Here is a 23,034-nt window from a genome sequence, read left to right on the forward strand (position 1 = left end):
GTATTAACTAATACAATTGCCATGGTATTTCACTTTGAATGTATATGTTTGTGTACATTTGTTTTCTTCTGTACTTTTCGTCTTGTTATGAAATACGTTTTGGTATTTCTAATGCAGGAGGACGGAGTCATTTGAAATAGAATTTAATATATATGACTATGCTGTATGTGGTTGGTATATACAATAAAAACATCAGAATAATACAAGCCATGTCAAGTTACTTTTATTTAGTCCATTATTCCATTATGTTTGCTATTTTATCTATCATTTTATTTATCATTTACTATGGGTGCTTTTATTGTATTTTTTTTTTAAATTTTAAATTTTAAATTAATTTTTTTATTTATTTATTTATTTATTTTTTATTTATTTATTTTTTATTTTTGTTTTATTATTATTATTATTATTATTATTATTTATTTTTTTTTTTTGGGGGGGGGGGGGGGTTGGGATGGCAGTCTGTAGTAGCACGTATCTCAAAATGGATATTTGGTTTGAGGGGGTAAATATACTAAATGTTACAATGAACAACCCCCCCCCCCCCCCCCCCCCCCTCTCGTTTAGCAAGGAGACTGTAACAAGAGGTATGTGAGAGGCAATTCTAATTAAGGTAGTATAACTACAAGGGGAAAAAGAAGAAGGAAAGAAGAATTGGAGGGGAGATAAGGAAGGAGAAGAAGAAGGTGAAAGAAGCATAAACAAAAGAAGAAGAAGGTGAAATACGAAAAAGAATTTAGAAGAACAAAAAGAAGAATAAGAGGAAGAAGTATAGGTATGCATATAGTGAAGGAGGGAGGTTACCTTTGGAAAATATAATGGATTTTTGGAGGTCAGGGCTAGAACTAGGCAAGCTTAAAAGAGACAAAATGCGGGTGAGCACAAATACAAGGACAAAGAATAAGAATTTAGACAATGAGATGATGGAGAACAAGAGAGAGAGAGAGAGAGAGAGAGAGAGAGAGAGAAGATCAAAGGAAGAGAATTTAATATGCATATTGCATGCTACAAATTAATCCAGCAGTTTTATTACCGGTTTCAGTATCTGAAGAAATAAATTAAATGTATTTATTAACATACATTTATATCTAAAGAAATATATTGAAACCGGTAATAGTTCAGAATCAGATATTTTTGGAGCTGTTTATACACACACCTGTCACGTCAATCAATTAGTCTCGCAATGCATTGTGGGAATGGACGACTATAACAACCGTCCAAACAATATATGGCGCCTGGCCCGTACATTAATTTTTCTTCGCCCATCATATCAACAGTCAAACATCTATTACGACTCTGCAGATGAATTAAATGGTAAGTGATGACATAAGTATTGTTCAGGCAACCCTAAGATCAATCAACTCGCGACGTGCTAGCGCTTGCTTGGACCTGATCAGTGATCTTACGGTGTCATTTTTGCTGTAGACTGACTGACTGCACTAGTGGTAGGGGAGCTCTCTGAGCTACGCCGCTACTCTCCCGCTGCTCTTTGGTCTGCGGGGGCGAAGCGGCCTAGCGCGGCGGAGCTAGCTGAGCTGAGCTGAGCACGCAAATACACTGCACTGCACTGGTACTACTATACTGGCCAGTAAAGCCGCCCCGTACGGCTATGGGTTTGGTGATTTTAGAAATATGATGTTGATAATGATATCACCAAGCCTTACTTAATACTTAATTGTCATGGATCTACCAGTATACAGACGTACAACGTCAGACTAGACCCTACCATGCCTACAGTATTAATTGTGTGCATGGCCATGGCATGGGGTCGGGGTGAATTGTAGTAATAATGGTCTTGGCCAGTGGAGTCGTGGACAATGAATGAATGAATGATTGATTGGTGACAGGCCTGGTCAGGTCGCCCAGCCAGTCGCCTCTTAGGTTGTTGTTGTTGTTGGGTAATTGTTTATTGGCGTTCATTCAATGTTGAATATATACGCCATAATTATTTTTAATTTTATAAGGAAAATCAGTTATAAATAAGAAAACTGAGGATAAAGATTTGTAATCGCCTCTTAGGGTCTATACGTAGTCTCCCCGAAATTGTGTGGTCGGGTCGCCTATACAGACGGTCACACCCCAAGGCCAAGTACTACAAAGGCAGTACGCTAGCGCGGCAGTGCACCCAACGCGGGACCCGCTGTCTTTAGGGTCAGACGGGGCCCGGTGTGCTAGGGTTAGGGCTAGAGTAAGGGTAAGGTTAGGGTGACTTTGAACTTGTAAAAGACATCAAATTAATCAACACACTAGGGGGCGAAATGACCAAAAAAATTGGGGCGAGCACGCGCTGACCGAGAATCCCAAAATCGCCAAAAAATAAATTGGGGCGACATGACCAATTGAGGGCAACTTTGTATTAAAGGGGGCGGGCTGACAATGGACAATGATTGATATATGCGTAAACAAAAAGTAAGAAATAGAATGTGAATTGTGATGGCCTAGAGATCTAGATCTGTATTTATATATTATTTGTCAAATTTGATCCATACAGAGTGAGTCAAAAAAAAGTTTACACCTAGACAATTTGTAATTATTTTAAAAATCATCTATGAACAGTAAATTATTATACATCGTATGAAAGAGTGTTTTATTCCAAATCATTTAGTACCATTTTTGTGTGGTATGTGTTCACGCTTGGATGAACAGGAGGCATTGTTTGCGAGAGTGCAAAAATCGACTTGCGCCAAAGTTGCTTATGTGATGTTTGAATAAAACAATTTAGATTTGGGTATTAATTCGGTCTTTGCAGATCCAAATAACATCCCTAACAAAATTAATCATGCCACATATATTAAATATCGAATATCAAATATCAACAAACATTTGTGCGCGCCTGTGTGGGTGGTATGACTTTGCCCTTTGCAAAAAGCATATGCACTGCATTTCATTTGATAAATTGAATTCATTCTCGGAGACAAAAGTTTGTACATATATGTAATTCCCTTTCTTGTTTAATGTCTCTTTTCTCTTTTTTGCATATTTTGCATATTTTTAGGAATAGGAGAGGTAACTGAATGGATTGAGCAATGGAGACATCAAGAACCAAGCTGAGGAGAGAAGTGAGGGAGAAGAGGCTAGCGTACTTTGAGAATCAGGGCTCAAGTTCTCATCCACCCAAACTTCAAGAGGAAGCAGTTTACCGAGCCAAGAGCCCGTCAAAGAATCCTTACAAAGATAAAACAAAAATAGGGAGGGATAAAAAAGATAGAAGTACACACATTTACAGACAACAAATAACTCACGATAATGGAAGAGATGACAGATTAACAGCAAGTGGATTGAGTGTTAGGAGTGGCCGTCCATCTTCTGCACGATCAGGTGTCCCCAGACAAGGTCTCCGATATCCTCCAGGTCCTTCGGGCGATGACTGCGCAAATGTGACGCCTCTTAGACGAAAGAAGAACAGACCATCAAGTGCGGTTCCCTCTGCCCATGGCGACCAATACAGGTTAGACATTGCAGACAGTGCAAGGCTTACTGGATCTAATTTGAGGCCTTCTAGCGCCAAAGCGGGTGCCAGACCCAAGAGGCCTCAGAGGGATCCAACTACTGACCACGCTGTCCAGAGACCATCAACAGCCAGTGCGTACAGAAGTGATAATGAGAATGCAAGGAGACAGTCTGAATTTGCGGATTTTAGGAAAGAAACCCATGTGAGCTCACATTATGCTAAGAAAGAAACATCTGGGAGTAAGAGTAGGCTTAGTGACCGTGAATTGCAAGACTTCTTTAGATTACGTGAAATTCGGCAACAGTCTGGCAACGACCTGTCCCCATCTTCTAGTGAAGGTGGACAAGATGCAGGAGGGCCCAGGACGTACAATTTCTTTAGGAATGAAGCGAAGAGCCATCAAGTAGTACCAGAGAGCAGACCCTACAGGGATGATCCATATGGATCGAGGAGTAAGGCCAGCCTGGAGAATGGCATATCAAGGCGTGTCCGGTCACAGTTGGGTTCAAAGGTCGAAAGCGAGGCACTACAGGCATCCGAGTTTCACAGTGCGTACTCGGCAGAGAACATGCTCCAGTCCTTGCTTGGTAGCCGCAAGGTCAAAGCCAAACTGCACGACGAACTCCTGTCATCCTTTCTGGAAAATGATGGCTATGAGTCGATACTCACTCGTAAAAGGAATAGTTCTAGACCAAGAGATCAGATACTGAACCGGGGAGGACCAGACCTTAATGGAAACGAGGTGGAGATGGACAGTGCTCTGTTGAAGTTCCACCACACAACATCAGTAGAATTGGACAATGAACATGAAGAATGCACCGATGAAACGGAACAAGAGAAGGCATTGTCTTCAATTCCATCAGCATCAGATGATGTCTCTGCTTACTGGGCAACCCAGCAGGAGAAACAGGAAAATGTTAGGGTAGAGTCAATTCCTACTGATGGGAGGCTTGATGGTGATGGTTCTGTAGCCGGAAACAAGGATGAAGGGGAAGAGAGCGGGGTAGAGATGGACGATCTAAATTTTGATGTTGGTGCCTTGTGCAATGCTGCCAAGCAAGGAGATGACATACTGAGGCAATACATCCAGGGATTGACCGAGAAGGTCAAGGCCAAGAAAGGCAAAGAGAGTAATCCCAGCGAAACTGTTCTCGGAGAGGGTTCTACAAGAAGTTCTGGAAAGATTGATTCTCTGTTTGCTCCAAAGATGCCTGAGAGAAAGTTTGATGAGAAAACGGCGGCTGCTTCTGTACATGAAAAAGTGGCAGTACCTCCAGCTGAGCAGAGTTATTTGGCTTTGTATAGTGAGAGTGACTATATGAGGAAGAAAGAAGTAGAACCCATATTTGTTGAGGACAAGGTAAACTTACAGAATGCTTCAACGAATGGAATAGTGGAGATGGACCATGACCATCCGCCCTCCCCAAAGCATGCTCCATACAAAAATCATTTTGGTTCTGCCAAAGATTCTATTGGATATAGAGACACAGAACCATCAGTCAGTTTTGAAGCAATAATTGATTATCAAAAAGACAATGTGAGTCTAGAAGATAAGGAAACAGAATTTGATCAGAGAGTATTTAATGTTCAAGAGAGCTTTCAAGATGACAATGCAAGTGTTGTCAGCAAGGTCAAAGAACCAGCCGTAACTGCCGATCTTTTAGAAAAACTTGGACTGTTTGATAACAACGATTCATCATTCACAAATCCTCTGAGAAGTCAGCTTGAAGGATCTTCTGATCTGTTGAGTCATGGTGCCGATTCTTCAACCGATGATGCTGGCTTCAAGCTGGTCAATGGAACCCTGGATGATTCGGATCTTGGTCTTGAAACTTTCCGTCTGGACAGTCGGATCGTTTTGCCACTGGAGGAAGTGAGAGACTACACTTACAGCAAGGTGGGTGTTCTGACAACCAGCCATGTAGACTCTGCAGATCTGATTGAAGAAATATTGGATATGCCCACAGCTTCAAGACCTGCAAGAGCTGAAGCCGAACCATTAAGGAGAACCTATGATATGACTGAAGAGCCAACCAAAGGTGATATTGCAGATCCCAACGTCAATACTCCGTTCCATTCCCAAATTCAGCGCTCCAAGTACGGTGTCTCATTTGTCTTTGATCCTCAAGACACAGGACATGATTTAAGTGGCGCCAACGCATACAGTGCATTTGTACCACAACCTAATCAAGGTCCAGGAAATTCCAAGCATGGTATTGCTTTTGAAGTGGACTTGGCATCAGCCAGGAAGCAACCCAAACCGCCTCCATCCTCGAAGCCAAGCAACACTAGGTTGATGACACCCAGTAGGGGTTCTCCAAAGCTGAGTCGGAGCTCTCCACAGAAATCGAGACCCAGGAAGAGTCCTAGGACTCCAGATGCCCACAGATATGAAGTCAGGAACTACCACGAGAAGGACAGAAGAATGAGGAAGCTTTCCTCACCTAGAGCTATAGCGTCACCAGTCGGCAATCTAGCATCTGAGTCCTCCTCGACTGGTGACAACCAATCATCTCTGAGACTGAGCTTACCGTCCAACATGGATACTGATAGACCAGGTGCTGAAGGAATCGTCCACCTTGGCGACAGTCTTGGTGATAGTCTTTTAGATGTTGAAGTTGGAGCCCCATTTAATCACTCGCCCAGGCGTGAAGCACCCTTGGAAGATGTGAATGAAGTCCTGGACAGAATTTCAAACTTCAACCCTCCAGGAGCGTCAAGAAGTGTGGCCTTCGAAAGCCAAGACACTGTGAGTGATACCATTGGGCAGAATGGAGTAAACTTCACGGTGCGTCAAGACGGTAGAGACCCTCAAGAGCAGAGACAGGATATCCACAAGGCAAGCAAACCCCGACCAAGCAGTGCAAACCCCAAGAGAACTGCCACCAAGAAACCAGGTAGCAATCGCCCCACCAGCGCCCATTCCAAGATGTACTCGTCCCCAGACAAGAGCTACGACAGGAAGTGGCCTCAGTCCAGCATGGCATGGATGACTCAACATAAACTCACTTCAAGTCTTCTTGCAGGTGACCAATCCCCCAATGACCTTTCAGCCTCAGGGTCAAAGGTCAAGATTAGCCAGTCAAGGGTCAACAGAGAGTTTGCTGGAAAGAGCAAGCCTCCGGTCGCAGTTCAGATGTCCAAGAGGGATGGCGAGTTTGTCAGAGTCAGGTCATCTAAGCTATTTGGTAAGCAACATTGATGTCAGCAATATATACTGGTAGCTGATTATTCGCACAGTAGAATATTTGTACTTGTATGCAAATTTGTTATGTATATATTGGTTGTACTATAATATCCAGAAATGCATCTGACCAAGTTTAAAGATTTCTTGTAGTTTAACAGACGGCGCCATAATACTATTTCCCAGAGCAGAGAAAATGAGGTTTTTAATTTTTTATAAATGTATTTTTTTCTCTTTAACCCTATTTAGCCCGGGGGGGGGCTTGAGAAGCCCCCCCCTCGACATTTTTCGCGATAATTTTTTAACGCAAGAAAATCTTGCACTGAAATTTTGTGACTTTTTTCTTTCGAGTCTTGCGCAACTTTTGAAAGAAATTTTTCGAAAATCGGACCTACCATTACAAAGTCACGTGTCCTTTTGTCTTCGCATGTCAGCCCGAAAATCGCTCATTTTTGTGATTTGTGTACAAAACATATGGAAATCTCATTTTTCAAATAAAGAGGTAAAACATTGGTTATTTGGTCTTGTTTAGATTTTAGGTGTTTATTTTGGGGTCAAAATAGTTGAATTATAGTTGGAAATGAAATAAAACAACAAAAACAATAAAATACATAAGTTAAAAAAACAAAGAAATACATAAGAAATTATCAAAACAATAGATAACATAAGGAATAACCCTGGTTTTTCAAATTTTTGTGTTGTATTATTATTCCAAATGGTCTAACAAATATATGTAGTGAGAAAGAATGCTTAAATATGAATAATGTCTGATTTATGGGCAAAAATGTGAATTTAATGACCTTATTTGCATAAATTACCATAAATATGCAAATGAGTGAATTTTTCAAAAAAATTGAAATTACCATAGTATTCTATACACTTCACTTGACATGTATGCAAATTTTCGCGGCGATCGGGCGTTTCACGGCCGAGATCACAGGGGGGGGCCTGAGAAGCCCCCCCCTGGGCTATGCAGTTTCAAAATAGCCCGGGCTAAATAGGGTTAAATGTGCAACTGTATATTCAATTCATTTATTTTTCCTCTTTCAATCGTTCATATTTACAATGATGGTATATTTTAACATATTCACATATTTATATACATATAGATCAATTTGCACAATACAATACATTAAAAAATAAACATGAAATTGAAAGGGAAGGAGGGCCGACTAAAAAGCAGAGCTTGTAGGGTGTAAGCCCCCCTGTAAAAGTAATTATCATGAATTATCATTTTATGAGAAAACAAAACAAAAACAACAATAATAACAGTAATTGATTCAGTAATACAAAAAAAAATAACTTTTAAACGCAAAACATTGATAAATACATACATGTTTATAAAAAGAAATAATCAAAGTTGCATAAAGTCACACTACAAATTATATTTGATTGAGGAATGCAATAGCATAGTAACTATTCAGAAGAAAGCTTTTAAGTCTCCTTTTGAAAATTTGTATCGAATTACACTGTATAATATCATTTGAAAGAGAATTCCACAGTTTTGGACCTGTAAAAACAAATGTCTTTTGTGCAAAAGATGTTCTATTTAATGGTAAATGAAAAGAGCTCGCCTGGCGAGTGAGGTAACTATGAATCGAATCATTTCTTACGAACATATCATTAAAAGGCAAAGGTAATTGTTTAGTGTTGAGCTTGTACATTAACTGTCCAAGCTGAAAAATATACAAGTCTTTAATTTTCAAAATGTTATTATTCAGAAAAAGATTATTCGTGTGTGCCCGGAAATCTGCATTATTAATAATACGAATCGCTCTTTTTTGTAATATAAAGAGTCTATTAATTTGGGAAGTTGCTACACTGCCCCAGGCAATAAGTCCGTAATTCAAGTAAGGAAGAATAAGCGTAGAATACAAGGATAACATAATATAATGGGGTAGGAAGTGTCTTAATTTACTAAGGATACCAGTGTTGCGAGCAATGATTTTGCAGATATTGTCAGTGTGCGCTTTCCAAGATAGTTTTTCATCAATAACTAGCCCCAAAAATTTAGTTGTTCGGGCCCTATGAATGACAGTACCATCAAAAATTATACAATTAGGCAAAGTTGCAACCTTATTACTAAATAGCATGTAACTAGTTTTGTCTAAGTTAAGTGACAGTTTGTTTGCTTTTATCCAATTTGCCACACTTTTAAGTTCGTTATTTAGTATTTGCGTCAATTGCTCTGGATCGCGATGTGACAAAAAAATATTTGAGTCGTCAGCAAAAAGTATAAATTGAAGCAGACAAGATGACCTCTCGATGTCGTTTATATAAATAATAAACAAAAGTGGGCCAAGAATACTTCCTTGCGGAACTCCGCAAAGGACAGGTTTACTTTCAGAGAAATTACCATTCAGCGAAACAAACTGGGAGCGCCCTTTAAGATAATTCTTGAACCACGTCAACGGTTTTCCCCTAATTCCATAGTGAGAAAGTTTGTAAAGAAGTACATCATGATCAACAGTATCAAATGCTTTAGAAAAATCTATGAACAAACCAACCGTATTAGAAGACTGATCGATAGCTTTGGCAACCGTTTGAACTAAAGAAAGTATGGCATGGGTAGTGCTACTCTTTTCTCGGAAGCCAAATTGAGTATCAGAGAGGATGTTGTGCTTTTTAAAGAAACTCATGGTCCGTATGTGGACCAACTTTTCAAGGATTTTAGACAAGGTTGTAAGCAATGAGATTGGTCTATAATTACTTGTTAATGTACTGTCACCCTTTTTGAAAATTGGGATTATTTTCGAAATTTTCATTGATTCTGGAATATGTCCAGATAATAATGACAAATTAAATATATAAACGAGAGGATCAACAATATAATTCATAGTTTTCTGTAAAAGGTTGTTATCAATTTCATCAAATCCTGCACTCTTATTTATTTTTAGGCCAGATATAATCTTAATTATCTCTTGTGGGTACGTAGGAGAGAAAAATATAGAACTTTTATTTCTCTCCCCCAAATAGTGGTGAAATGAACGGTACGTGGATGGTATGTGCCTAGCAAGATTAAAACCAACTTGAGAAAAATAATTGTTGAAAATATCTGCCAACTGAACTTCATCTTCAACTATTGCATCATTATGTCTAAGCTTAGTAATCTTAGAATGCTTTGATCCATTGTTGATAGTAGAATTGATGATCTTCCATGTTCTTTTAAGATCATTTTTGCAACGATTGAATTGATCATGATAATAATCTTTTTTAGCAGTACGTATCACTCCTGTAAGTTTATTCTTATAATTAGTATACTGGATCCGTGTTTGATCAGTTAATTTAGATATATATTTATAGTATAATTTATTTTTTCGATTTATTGAACGTAGAATCGAATTCGTTATCCAAGGTAGTCTGGGTGACTTCTTATAATTTTTAGACTTGGGTTTAGAAAAAGGAATATTTCGATTTACATGAGACATAAAAATTCCAATAAAGATTTCATACGACTGGTTAACATCATCTGTATTAAATACGTCATCCCAAGATTCTTCTTCTAGGCTTAGTTTCAATCCACATAGGTTTTCGTCATTATATACACGTCTTTTAGGTGCATCACTAGGAGAGTTATTTGCCTGAAATCGTTCTGAATAATACATGAAAATCGGGAAATGATCAGAAATATCTGACAGAACTATGCCAGCTTTAAATTCAGAGCGTACATTTGAAAAAAAGTTGTCAATAAGAGTTGCCGAAGTATTGGTTATTCTAGTGGGTCTAGAAATAAGTGGCAAGAAAGAGGCAGAGAGGAATGTCTCTAAAAAATCATGTGCATGAATATTAGCATCACTCGTTAAGAGATCATAGTTGAAATCTCCCATTATGATACACTTTTTGTTTTGAACGGAGTGATAGTGTAATAAATTATTCAAAGTGTCCAGAAAATCAGCATGGTTGCTCTGAGGTGGCTTATAAACAACTCCCAAGATAGTTTTTCTTCTATTGCGATCAGTAATTTCAATAAACAAAGTTTCTGCAATTTCATTCATCACTTTCATGTCTTCGATTACAACATATTCAAATTGACTTGGCACAAAGAATGCAACACCACCACCTATTTTGTTTGTACGATTATTTGTAAGTATATCATATCCAGGGAGAGAAAACAGTGTATTATTTTGATCTGAAAGCCACGTCTCAGTTACGCCTAATACTGTATTTTTGGGAACTCCTGTGTTATCTAGAAACGAACGAAACTGTTCATAATTCTTGTTGAGACTTCTAACATTAAGATGTAATATAGACAAGCAAGAATCAGTTATACTTTTGAAAATATTTTTGGCCGTATACATACAGTATATCTCCAAATGATGAGAGGAAGAAAAGCAAACAGTTTCACAGCACAAAAAGGGGAAAGGGTAGGGAAGAAGAGATGTGTTTAGATTTGGATATCTCAAAGAAATTACCTTCAATTCTAAAAGAGAATAAAATGAATAACAATTGAATTTTGTGCAGCTCAGAATACAGAAAAATATGGACCTTTCATGTAATTAACAAAATTTATTGTTTTCAATATCTGCAAAGTTTCTGTATCAAACTTAATTGCAATCATTCATTATTATTTTTTCCCCTTTCTCTAGATGGAACTGTATCACGAGTGCTCGACGGAAGAGGATCTGTTGGCGTACCTCCTTTAACTTTACAACTCATTCAAGATGTGAGTAGCAATGAAAAGGAGCATGAGAGGAAATAATAAGTAGATTATTATATACCGGTACACACTGTAGGGCATTATATGTGTACTCAAAAGGTCTCTATGAATTTTACATAGTAGGGTAGAATTTTTTGAGATAAAATGCAATTGAATACCGGTATATGGAGATGTTTTTTGAGATATATTTTACTACAATGGTACAAATAAGTGGGAAAATGTACAAAATACAAAACAATAAACAAATAATTATACAATTATCATATTACATTTCGTTGTTGGTCTATAAAATTAACAAAATTAAAGATTATAGAGAAGAATATGAAGACTGCGAAGTAATAGACTACAGAATAGAGCACAGTATGACAAAATAATAATATGACATTAATGCTTTAATGCACCTTGTTATGGCGGCTCGGATACAGCCGAGGTAATGATATTATACTTTGTATTACGTGGTGTAGAATATATTCATGTAGTAGCTGTGCTATGTTTATTCTTTTTTTCTCTCTCTTTTTTGTCAGAGTCCTAGAGGTTCAGAATCTCTGTCCATTTGGCAGCTGCTCCCTGATGAGATTCTTCTACACATCTTCTCCTATCTTCCACAACACAAGCTAGTCATGTGTGCTCTAACATGCCAACGCTTCCATAGGATTGCAATGGATGACTCTCTGTGTAAGTTATTCTTCTCTCTTTGTCTTTCTCTCTTTCTCTCCTCTCTCTCTCTCTTTCTCTTTCTCTTCTCTCTCTCTCTTTCTCTTTCTCTTCCCTCTCTCTCTTTCTCTTTCTCTTCTCTCTCTCTCTTTCTCTTTCTCTTCTTTTCCTCTTTTTTTCTTCTCTTTCTCTCTTTCTCTCCCCCTCCCCTCTTTTCTCTCTCTTCTCTTTCTCACTTTTATGTCCCAACCCTTCTCTTTTAGTCTTTGTCTATCTCATTTTGCGTCCATTTGTCTTTGATACATGTATAGCTCTGTTTCTATCATTGAGTATTAAACTGTCTGTAAAGGAATGTACTTATTAGGTATTCCAGAGTTCTGCAGATGGAAAATGACTTTCAAACAAAAGCTACATGAACTCTTTTACACTGCGAATGATTTTTGCCAAAGCTTTTCAGTTTGAATGTACAGTATACTCTTTGTGAAATGTCTGAGGATTGAGCAAAATAAAATGAAGAAAATTGATCTTGATACCCCAATCGTTTGTCAAGGACTGAAACATAAGGTTTTAGTGGAGGTGATAATTTCTTTACCGAAGCTGGTTTTCATTTTTTTATTGCAAAAACCACAAATCTGTGGTAGCTTCTCTTGAAATACAGCACCATCACTCAAACTCAAGATTCTGCTTGGTGCCTTGTATGTTCCAGAATTTGGCGAACAAGGCTATCCATCTACTTCTATCTCTGGCTCGTTGTAATATATATGTCATGTTGCTTCTGTTACCAGTCAGCCCAAACCATATGTACAATGTATTTGATGCCTTGTCTCCCTCTACTTCTCTTTTCCTCTTTATTTCCTGTATATCCTGTTTTCTGTGCCTTCTCTTCTCATAATATAATAATAATAATAATAATGGTGGCTTCTTATATAGCGCACATGTCCGTCATGTTGTGACGCTCCTGGCACTGCCCCGCTTATTACCCTGGTTTTAACAACGCAGTCACTGCGGGGCTCTAACATTTCAAGGAATCAATTTCTGCCAGGTACCCATTTACATCACCAAACAAGCTGAAGATGTCTTTCAAACTCAAGATAATTAGTTTCAATTCAACCATTTTGTCCCAATTTCAGGGCGAACCATTAGATTGGAGAACAGAGATTTGACGGACTTCTATCTGACTTACATAGGAGAGAAGCACCCGGTCAGCCTGACGCTTCATAAGTGCCGTGGTAATCTCGTCACAGAGAATGGATTGCGCAATCTCTTTAGGTCATGTGCTGATTCATTACAGGTGTGTATCTACAGAAGTCTTGAATCTGAACTCTATCTGGGTTGGCTTTAAAAAAAATTGTTGAAGAAGATGTTTAGATTGAAAAAGGAATATGGGGCTAAAGCAACGATAGTGTAGACAACATTTGCCACTCTCCACCCAGGTTTAGTAATTGGGTACCCAGTATTAAGAAATTTCTTGCATGCTTGAAGCCTTCTCATGGTAGCTAGGTTAAAGTAATAATATGATTGCAGGGAGACTAGCATTGATACTGATGAGGATACTCTAGGTAAAGAAGACATATGATATCTTCTTATAACAAGGAGCATGGACACTAAAGTGAAAGTCAATGTACATGTAGATTATGAAACCATTTGAAATACAAAAGCAACTAATGATTTCTTCCTCAATTCGGCTTTCTGAAAGGAGAATTTAGTTAATTGAATTTTTATTGTTTAACAATCAGAAAGTTGTTTTACCTGTGGGACTTTCCCTCTTTTTAACTTTTAACTTGTTTATATTTATAGGAGCTGAACGTTACAGGTTGCTCCAAGGGTGAGCTCCAGGGAGACTCCATCCTGCTCCATGTCTCCAGATGCTTCAACCTGATCTCCTTGGATACCAGCTGGTGTGCTGTCACTGACAACGGTCTCTCTGCTATCCTGGATGGATGCCCAAGGTAAACAGGGTCAGAGTTGAGGTGTCATAGGGGTCATGGTATTCATGTAGAGTTTATCGTCAATACTAAAACTAAGCCTGGGTAGAGGTAAATTACTTCATCTCCTTGGATGCTAGCAGGTGTGCTGTCTCTGGCTATGGTCTCTCTGCTAAACTGAATGGGCGTCTCAGTTAAGCAAAGGTCATAGGGTCAGAGTAACAAAGTCAAAATACAGAAATATAATCTGATCTGTTTGGATGCTAATTGGTGTGCTGTCACTGACAATGGTCTCTCTGCTATACTGGATGTATGTCCAAGGTAAGCAAAGGTGATGGGTCAGATGGGTCAATGTATATCAGGACCACAGTGGGTACTATTAATTTGGTAATTCATTCCCTACTGTGGGAAAACTAGCCTTGAAATTATGCTTATCTTGCAGACAATTTTTTAAAGTTTCAAATTTGATCTTGAAAATTGATTGAAAATTCTAAAAAATAAAATACACATTCTGTGTTTGAACTAGATCATAACCAAAACAATTGCAATGCCAGTAGTTGGTGCAACAAGTATTGCAGCAAATGAAATAAAGTATTATCTGTCTTTTCTCTGTTCCCAGATTGGAGACTATTTGCTTGAATGGATGTCAATCTGTATCGGATCAGTGCCTTCGTCAAATCGTTAACAAATATGGATCTAAGTAAGATATTTTTCATCTTATTCATTGTTTTCATGCTGTGTGAAAATTCATTTATCAGAGGACAGTAGTTGTGCCTTTAACTTTGCTGCATCCAAGCAGATCTGCAAGCTTATGTTTACAATGCATGTATTTGTTGCAAATTTGAGCAAATTTCTGTGCCCTAAAGTGAGTGGCCCGTATTCTGAAGTCAGGTTTAACTTTAAACCTAGGTTTAAGTCTAGTCTAAGCCTCGCCTAACTCTCAGATTTAAACCTAGGTTTAATTTTGCGTTTCTGAAGTCGGGTTTAACTTAAACCTAGGTTTAAGCCTGGTCTAACTCTGTGGAAATTGTACACATATTTAAACCTGGGGTACACCTAGTTTAAGTCTGGCTTAAGTCAGGTCTAACTATTTGTTGGATATTCAGAGGAGAAGAAGACAACATTAAAAGACATTACGACGAATTATTGCAAATAATGAGACCGGAGAGAGCTCTTGTGGAAAGAAAAAAACCTTTCACAATCATGGCGACGATGATTTGTTTGTCATCGCTGTCTTTTTTTTAAATAACAAACAAACAGCGATTTGCATTGACTCCAACATTGGAGAGACACACACATCGCTTGCGGATAAAAGTGGGCCTTGCGATTTTATGCCTTCGGCAAGTTTGAACATTAATTTGGATACTTCATTTGCTTATTGAATCTTTATGCCTAATATTTTCTAAGTCTTAAGATTTTATATTTTATATAAGATTGTGTGATTTGTATAGTACGACAATCCTTGAAACTAAAAAGTTGCCAAAGTAAATCAAGACGTATCACTTTGTTGCAGAGGAAAACAAATATAGTAGCCCCATACCTTTAGTTTGACGTTATGCTCACGTAGTTTTGAAACTGTGAGTGCAATACACATTTTCAAATTGCGTCCCAACGATGTAAACAAATGCGAGATAAAATAAAACTGTAGGCCTAAGGTTGGATTAGAATAATCTATATTTATAAGACAATCATGGATTAGTATAATTAAGAGCCGACGAGTGTATTAAGCCGGAACTCTAGACCTAGATCTAGTAGAGTTTTGGGTAGAATCTGCCCTAGATCTAGTCTAGACTCTAGACCTAGACCGATTAGGCGCGCCTAGTCTATTTATATTATGATGTCAAAACATCGAGAACATCCTTAAGATGCCCCGAACGATGCACTAGAGATCTAGGCCTTAATAAGATTAAAATGACTGAAAGAGAAATGATCACAAATACCTTCTTGATGCAGAATAACTAGTCCAAAGTCAACATTGAAGCTCATATAATATGGTCGAATTTTAAGCGTTTTTTGTTAGGACAATGCAATATTTATAAACCGTGTGTACTTGTACCAATGAATGCGCGCACGATCGATGATATGCGCGCACGGTGACCGAGAAGGGGATCATGATACCCGACATGTCGGTTCGAAAAAGGATTCCATTGTCCTAAAAAAAAACACTAAAAATCAAACAAATGAGCTTCAGCAATGTTGTCTTTGGACTAGTTATTTTGCATCAAGAAGGTATTTTTGATCATTTTTAGTTTCTCTTTTAGTCATCTAAATCTTATTTAGAGCATTTTTATGTTGTTCTGGAAGTTTTGACTAATCTGCATGGGCATACAGAAATTGTAGAATCCCGATTTTTGTATTATTTATTATTCGTAAAGATCAATTCCACCTCGATTCAGACTTTTTCAGCAGTTTAACAATAAATCAAAGGGTAAAACAAAACAAAAAATCACGTCATAACGTTCAATGGTTGCTTCGAAAGAGATTTGTTTGTGTCGAATATTTTGAATTGAAATTATTAAATTTGCAGCACGAAATCCAGCTATAACAAAGCCTATAAAGGCCATATCAGCTACCCTTGAAGATGGATGAGCTGTACTGAGCATGTGCAGTAGAAGCAGACTACATCTCCATGGTAGTTAAACCTTGGCTTAACTTTAAACCTGGGTTTTAGATTTAAACCTGGGTTTAACTAAACCTGGCTTTCAGAAACTGAAATGATACTTAGACCTGAAGTCTGGCTTAGTTAAACCTGGGTTTAAAGTTAAACCTGGGTTTAACTAAACCTGACTTCAGAATACGGGCCAATAAATTTAAATTACTTAATGAAAATACATCTACCCCTAACATGTTATTCTTTTATTTGTTAATTTTCTCTTCCCATACCTATACTGCTGCTGCTGACCATGTTGTATGTAAGTTGTCTGGTTTTTGAAGAAATAGGAAAAGCAATAACAGAAATACATTCTAAATCACAAAAATCAATTGAGCTTGACAACATTCCTCATTTTTTTTCAATGATGACTATTCAATTAATGAGATTATGCATGCATTCTTTGTTTCTGTTTTTTCTTTTTACCAGTCTGGAGGTATTGGAGTTGTGCGGATGTTTCAATCTCTCTCCTCAAACTCTGACACATCTTGCTGACACAAGCAGCCATCTTAGGACTCTTAATATCGCCCAGTGCTACAAGGTATGATAAACCCCAAATACTAATTTCTTTTGGCTAATATTTTTTTTATTAATTTTTTTGTTCTATTTATACTCGTCACACAATTTGAGTCTCCATGCTTAAAGGGATCCGGTAACTTAGTCTCAGATTCTGAAACAAAGTCCTGGATTTAGCTCATGCTGCAATGATAATTATAAACCTCTAGGCAGTCAGGAGCCCCATGACTTTTACAAGCCAATCGCCTGTCTGATTATCAAGATATTTATGATTTGGAATTACAAATTTAGAAAGCTGTTTGCCAAACGGTTTTTATAACACTACAGTCAATTGAGGAAAAAGGGTCGGGGAAAACGAGTCTGGTAAAACCGGTCACTCAAAGATTTTTACTTTTTCGAGGCACTTCTTGATCATTTTGAAGCGCAATTTGTTTAGGGCTTCAATATTACACCGTATCACAGACACTGATGACATGTAGGGCTGTGCATCTCAGAGTTAACATTGTTAAACAATGCATTAAATTTATACTCCTTTTTTTTTAATCATAATGCTACATGTACATGTCTGAAAATCATTTAATTTTTAATATTGGCAGATCACCGATGAGTGCGTAGCTTCAGTCGCGCCCAAGTTCCAATCCCTACAACACTGGCATCTCAAGGGCTGCAAGGAGCTCAGAGACTCTGCTGTCAAGAAGATCGCCAGGCACTGCAAGAAGCTCAGAACCCTGTCCATTGCATCATGTCCACATGTCACTGATGTCTCCTTGATCGAGATCGCTACGTACCTGAACAGTATAAGGTAAGGAGGCTGTACAACACTTACTTCTGTATTAGTAATGTAATCAAATTTTTTGTTAAGTACCTTGTTACAAATTATTTCATTCACCTGTTACAAATAGTAGTATTTCAAATGTCAGAATGCGAATTGCATATATGACGTGTTGATAGGTAGGACCAGTCAATGTTTTTCCGAACTAGCAACAATTAAAACATTAATCAAACGTGGATCCAACACTATAAATAACCAAAATGCTACCCCTGACTGAAAGCCTATACTTTTAAATAATAATTTGGATTTATGTAGCGGTTAGTTCGAAATATCGTCTCTAAGTGCTTTACAGATAATATTACCCCGGTCGTTGGATCCATTCATGCACAATGTGCACCATCTCCACTCCTAGAGGGGTATTCCTTCCGTCTGGTCACCGTGAGAAAATACACGGATGATTTTGTCATCCTACCGTGTCCCCATTTCTCTCTTTGGTATGGAGGGGCAAATGTAGATTGATGCCTTGCTAGATGACATTAGTGCCGTGTCAGGGATTGAACCCATGACCTTTGCATTTCAAGTCAAGTGCTTAAAGTAAACCACTCGACTTCAACATTTCCAACACTAACCAAATTCCTTAACTTCAACCTTGGACCCAAGGCTATACCTAACACTAACCCTTACTTTAAGCATCACCGAGAACCCAACAGCAACCCTTTCAATAATCATACTTTTGAGATGAATTAAAGCCTGCAGTAATTGTCGCCAGAGCAAATGTCGGAGCACTAGAATGAAATTGCAAAATATATCACGGATGTCTCGCTACATACATTACCTGAATAGAATAGGGTTACCTACCTAGCTGCCTGGCTGCATCCGTCATTAGCTGGTGATTGGCAACCACATCTGGGGAGTGTTTCACAAAGACTAAGATCGACTTTAAGTAGAACTTAACTATGGCAGGCAGTTCACACCACTGTTTGCTCTCACCATTTACGATCTTTAGATAATATTTTTCCTTCAATAATGAATGATCAAATAATGTAAATTCTGTAGATTTGTGACCATGATTTGTACGTCCCTTGAGAGACCAATGCCAGTAAATAATGAGAGCAAACAGTGACATGACGGTCTGCCATACCCAACTTAAAATCGATCTTAGTCTTTGTGAGACACCCCCTTGCACTCCTTCTGATCACTTCTCTCCACTTCTGTCTGTTCCTGTGTATGTGAGGCCAGTCCATTCCTTAATGTTGTCTGACCACTGCTTTCTCTGTCAGCCTCTTTTTGTCTTTCCTTTCATTTGACTTTCCTTTCATTTGACTTTCTATTAGTGTGCTGCTATGGGGCTCCCACTATGTTCTTTCCAGATGGATTCTTTCATCTAAGTATTAGTCATAATATGAATTTTTTTCAATTCTTTTTGTTCTCAATAGGAGCCTGGATGCTTCTGGTTGTCGTAAGATCGGGAACGAAGGGATGCGTTGCCTAGCAACATGCTGTCCATACTTGGAGAAGGTTGGACTAAGCTCTACATCAGTCACGCACAAGAGGTATGATTTATATACTCGAGCTTATGGCATCAAATTGTTAATGATAAGAAAACCTCTAGTTGACTTATTTTGGTCCTATTTTTTGTATTGCTAGTTTTTGACATGTATATATGTTTAAAAGTGTTATCTACTTTGCCCAACATGTAAACCTGAATATTCCAGCCATGGCTGTCTTTCATGTAAAATTGTATTTGTATGAACCATGTTTGTGCAATAATAAAAAAAACATTTCTGAATTGAATTGAATGAATTGAATTTGGAAGTAATTTCTTTTATCTGCCATCATCAGTCAGTAGTACATAACAGGTTTTTCTTTAAACAAGAAACACAAAAGAAAAAAATCATACTGTACAATTTTTCTTAATTCATTCATTGACTAAGGGAGAAAACCTGGTGCTTTATAAATCCAGTTATCATTTTGTTTATTAAAGGCCTGTGTATGTTAGAGCTGACATGTTCATGGATTTAATTTTCTTTCTCCTATGCCTCAAGCTGTAGTGACTTGGAACACTTCCTTAACATATAATGATAATGATATAAATAATTAAAGTTCATGTATAACACTCATGTTTGTCAGACTTGACACTCCTGGCACTCCTTGATTATTACCCCAGCCTTAGCATGGCTGCTAATATTGCACACTAGCACTTTTTGGAATTAATTCACGACAGGTACCCATTTACCTCACCCGTGTGGAGTTTGTCAAACATAGATTAATGCCTTGACAAAGGACATTCATACTGAGACAGGGGTTTGAACCTGATCCCCTGTGGTTCACAATTCTGTGACATGTCCACTAGACCACAACACCTCTACATAACATTTGACAGGTGCTCAACCAGTCAATTCATGATTAGGATTTACATGACTTGAAAAAAATATCAGTCACAAGTCTTGAATTGTTATATCTTTATTTATTTATTTTTATTTTATTTATTTATTTATTCTCCACTCATGGGATGGATTGCCCTTGTCAGCTATAAGCTGTTTTTCAAAGGGGTCCAAGTTTCAAAGGGGTCCAAGAGGTGCAATAGCTCAGTTGGTAGGGCAGTGGTCTCGTTATCCGGTGACCCGGATTTAAAACCAAGGCGATGTGCTAATGCCCTTTGGTAAGGCATTAATCCTCATTACCAGGTCCCTCGGAGAGGACCAAAAGCCGCTGGTCTTCTGGTTGCTTAATAACAAGCATTTATGCTTTGTTAGCAGTCAGATAAAATAACCACCACTAATTACTAATTACATTTGTTTTCCTTTCAGTGTGTCCTCCTTAGCCAGTTATGCCAGTCAAACCCTCATGGAGCTGAAGCTGAATTGCTGTAGAGAGATCACAGAGGCAAGCATAATACGACTACTCAAGCATTGCAAGAAGTAAGTAAAATGGTCCTTGTATGGCTGCCAATCACTGTGGTCCACAAACAAAAGTTCAGGCATTTAAAATCAGAATGTGGAAAGAATAAAAATTTATTTATGCAAAAGTTTCTGATTTGTACCTAGATACTATGGGCTTTTTTTCTGAAATTGTATTTACTCCTGGTTGAAGAAAGATTGCTTGACTTCACCATGAATGTACATGTATATGATGGTATGCGATTGTTCATGGCAACTACCCCATAAATACATATTTCTTGGGGTTATTTCCTAGTACTTTGCATTGGAATATTTTGTTATATTTTGAAGATGTAAATTAACTGAAAATATATCTTAGTCATAATTGTTGTGTATCTTTGTATTGGCAGGCTCAAGACTCTTCATCTGTATGGAGTCAAAGGTCTGAGGAACCTGGGTATACTCAAGGTACAGTACCCATGCATAGAGTACCTAGAGAAGGTGAGGGCCCCTTAGTTACATCTTAAAGCACTGCGTGTGTATTTGGTTTTTACAGACGTGTATCAAGCAGGTATGATTATTTACGTCTGGGGACCGACCTTTAACGTCACCATCCGAAAGACGTGACTCAGTTTCGAACCAGGGTTGCCTGAGCCAGTTTGTAGGGGAAGATAGAGAGCTGACCAACTCACACCTCCGTAAAGCACCTCAATGGTCAGAAATACATGAACTCTGTTAGCCACTATTAACTAGAGAAGGTGAGACTGATTCAAGTCACATCATCAAGTATCTTTTGAGCTACCCGTAACTACAAAGAGTCATTAGTTATTCTTTATCAACCACTCCATTGATAATGTACCCAAAGTTGTATGACTTAGAAATGAAAGGATACTGAAAGTACTATATCCTTTCAAAGAATACCTGAAAACCCCTAAAAGTCATAGAGACTTGGGCACTTCACCTAGCTCTGCGGTATCCTCATTCATCCAGTACCTTGGTGGCCAAAAGTTTCATGTTAGCAAACAGTACTTAAATTCACTTAGTATGTCTGTTTTTTTTTTGCTACTCTTCAATTTTGTAGCACCAATCATCTCTTTGGAAATGTCTTTGTTAGGCTAATCATTCCATTTGTAATGCATGGTGGATCAATTAGTTTGCGATCAAATGTTTACTAAAAAATGCAGACTTACATACATGTACAGGTTGACAATTTCCTGATGCACCTTGATAATACTCAATTTTCCTGCCAAAAGATATTTAGGAGCCTGTAAATATAGAGATAATATACTACAGTTTACTTTTTTGTAACATTTACCATTTTGTTAATGACAGTTTTTCTATTTACACTTTTTGATGAATGGAAATGTATTTTTTAAAGTTCAATGTATATGATCATTATAATGAAAAAACTTTATAAATATATTGTATACACAACAAGGATGTTTTTATATCAATTTAATTGTATGCAGTATATATCTGTATGTGTAGTTTAAAAGGGAAATAAAACCTTATTAGCAAGTTCTCTGAAAGAAAGAAGTAAAATGAAAGATAAAGGCTGGTGATAGTTTGAATGAAGTTAAACAGTCAAGCATTTAACAAATCTCTGAGTTTTCTGAAGTTGTAATCACTATACAAGATTTCAAATGGATGAGACTGGTACCACTCTGATGTAAAAATGTCTATTTGTTCCCATTTAAAATATGATTAGAATGTCAATTTTGTTTGTATATTTTACTTAGTATGAATTTTTTTTCTCATTTTGAAGATGTTCTCTGTGATATACTTTGAATAATGCCCCGAGGGAAAAGACATTTAGGAGTTAACAAGAAAGCTAATGATATTTTAGTGAACAAAAGCAGGAGAGTTGTCCTTGAATACGCCATAATCTACTGGCCTAATTGCAAATGTTGTTTTCGCATTGATTTTGTGATCTAATTTTTCAAAACAGAACTTCTTGTTTGTCTTATTCCTGTCATATTTAGCCATCCTGTTTCTCTGATTTGTTTTCTGCTATCACACGAATCATCTAATTACAAAGGATGGATTTCCCTTGAAGTGTGTCGTTGTTTTTCAAAAAAAATATATATTGAAGTAAGATTAAGTATTAAGATATTTAGAACATTTCAATGTTTCTTTTCTAGGTCATTATTATCATCATGTTAAGTCTGAAATTTAATATTGTCTTTCAACTGTACAATAAATTAATTTTATCAAAGATATGTATCGATGTATAGCTTTTAGATGATACGCATGTCAATCAATTATGGCAGTCAAAATGTTAACCTTGTACCACTTGTTTACTGTACATACAAAGAGAGGAAGCAGTGTCTTAAACTGGATATCTAAAAG

At 37.5% G+C, this 23,034-nt stretch overlaps 1 protein-coding gene across 1 annotated transcript; it reads left to right on the forward strand.

Moving 5' to 3' along the window:
- The first annotated feature begins 1,168 nt into the window (after positions 1-1,168).
- LOC105445004 lies at positions 1,169-22,527 on the forward strand. The gene is made up of 12 exons (XM_030976665.1): positions 1,169-1,311; positions 2,993-6,636; positions 11,219-11,295; positions 11,814-11,964; positions 13,074-13,234; positions 13,741-13,892; positions 14,488-14,568; positions 16,948-17,059; positions 17,631-17,836; positions 19,243-19,359; positions 20,617-20,727; positions 21,096-22,527. The coding sequence occupies exons 2-12, from the start codon at positions 3,024-3,026 to the stop codon at positions 21,199-21,201; spliced, it is 4,887 nt and encodes a 1,628-aa protein (XP_030832525.1). The 5' UTR covers positions 1,169-1,311; positions 2,993-3,023; the 3' UTR covers positions 21,202-22,527.
- The last annotated feature ends 507 nt before the right edge of the window (positions 22,528-23,034 follow it).

The sequence above is a fragment of the Strongylocentrotus purpuratus genome, unplaced genomic scaffold, assembly GCF_000002235.5.
Source record: "Strongylocentrotus purpuratus isolate Spur 01 unplaced genomic scaffold, Spur_5.0 spur5_contig_871, whole genome shotgun sequence".
NCBI classification, from domain to species: domain Eukaryota; kingdom Metazoa; phylum Echinodermata; class Echinoidea; order Camarodonta; family Strongylocentrotidae; genus Strongylocentrotus; species Strongylocentrotus purpuratus.

Bases quoted from the DNA above. Each gene is read 5' to 3' on its own strand.
- LOC105445004 (XM_030976665.1), top strand. From the start codon at position 3,024: ATGGAGACATCAAGAACCAAGCTGAGGAGAGAAGTGAGGGAGAAGAGG. The intron at 14,569-16,947 runs GTAAGATATTTT...TCTTTTTACCAG, and splicing joins GTTAACAAATATGGATCTAA to TCTGGAGGTATTGGAGTTGT. The intron at 17,060-17,630 runs GTATGATAAACC...TAATATTGGCAG, and splicing joins ATATCGCCCAGTGCTACAAG to ATCACCGATGAGTGCGTAGC.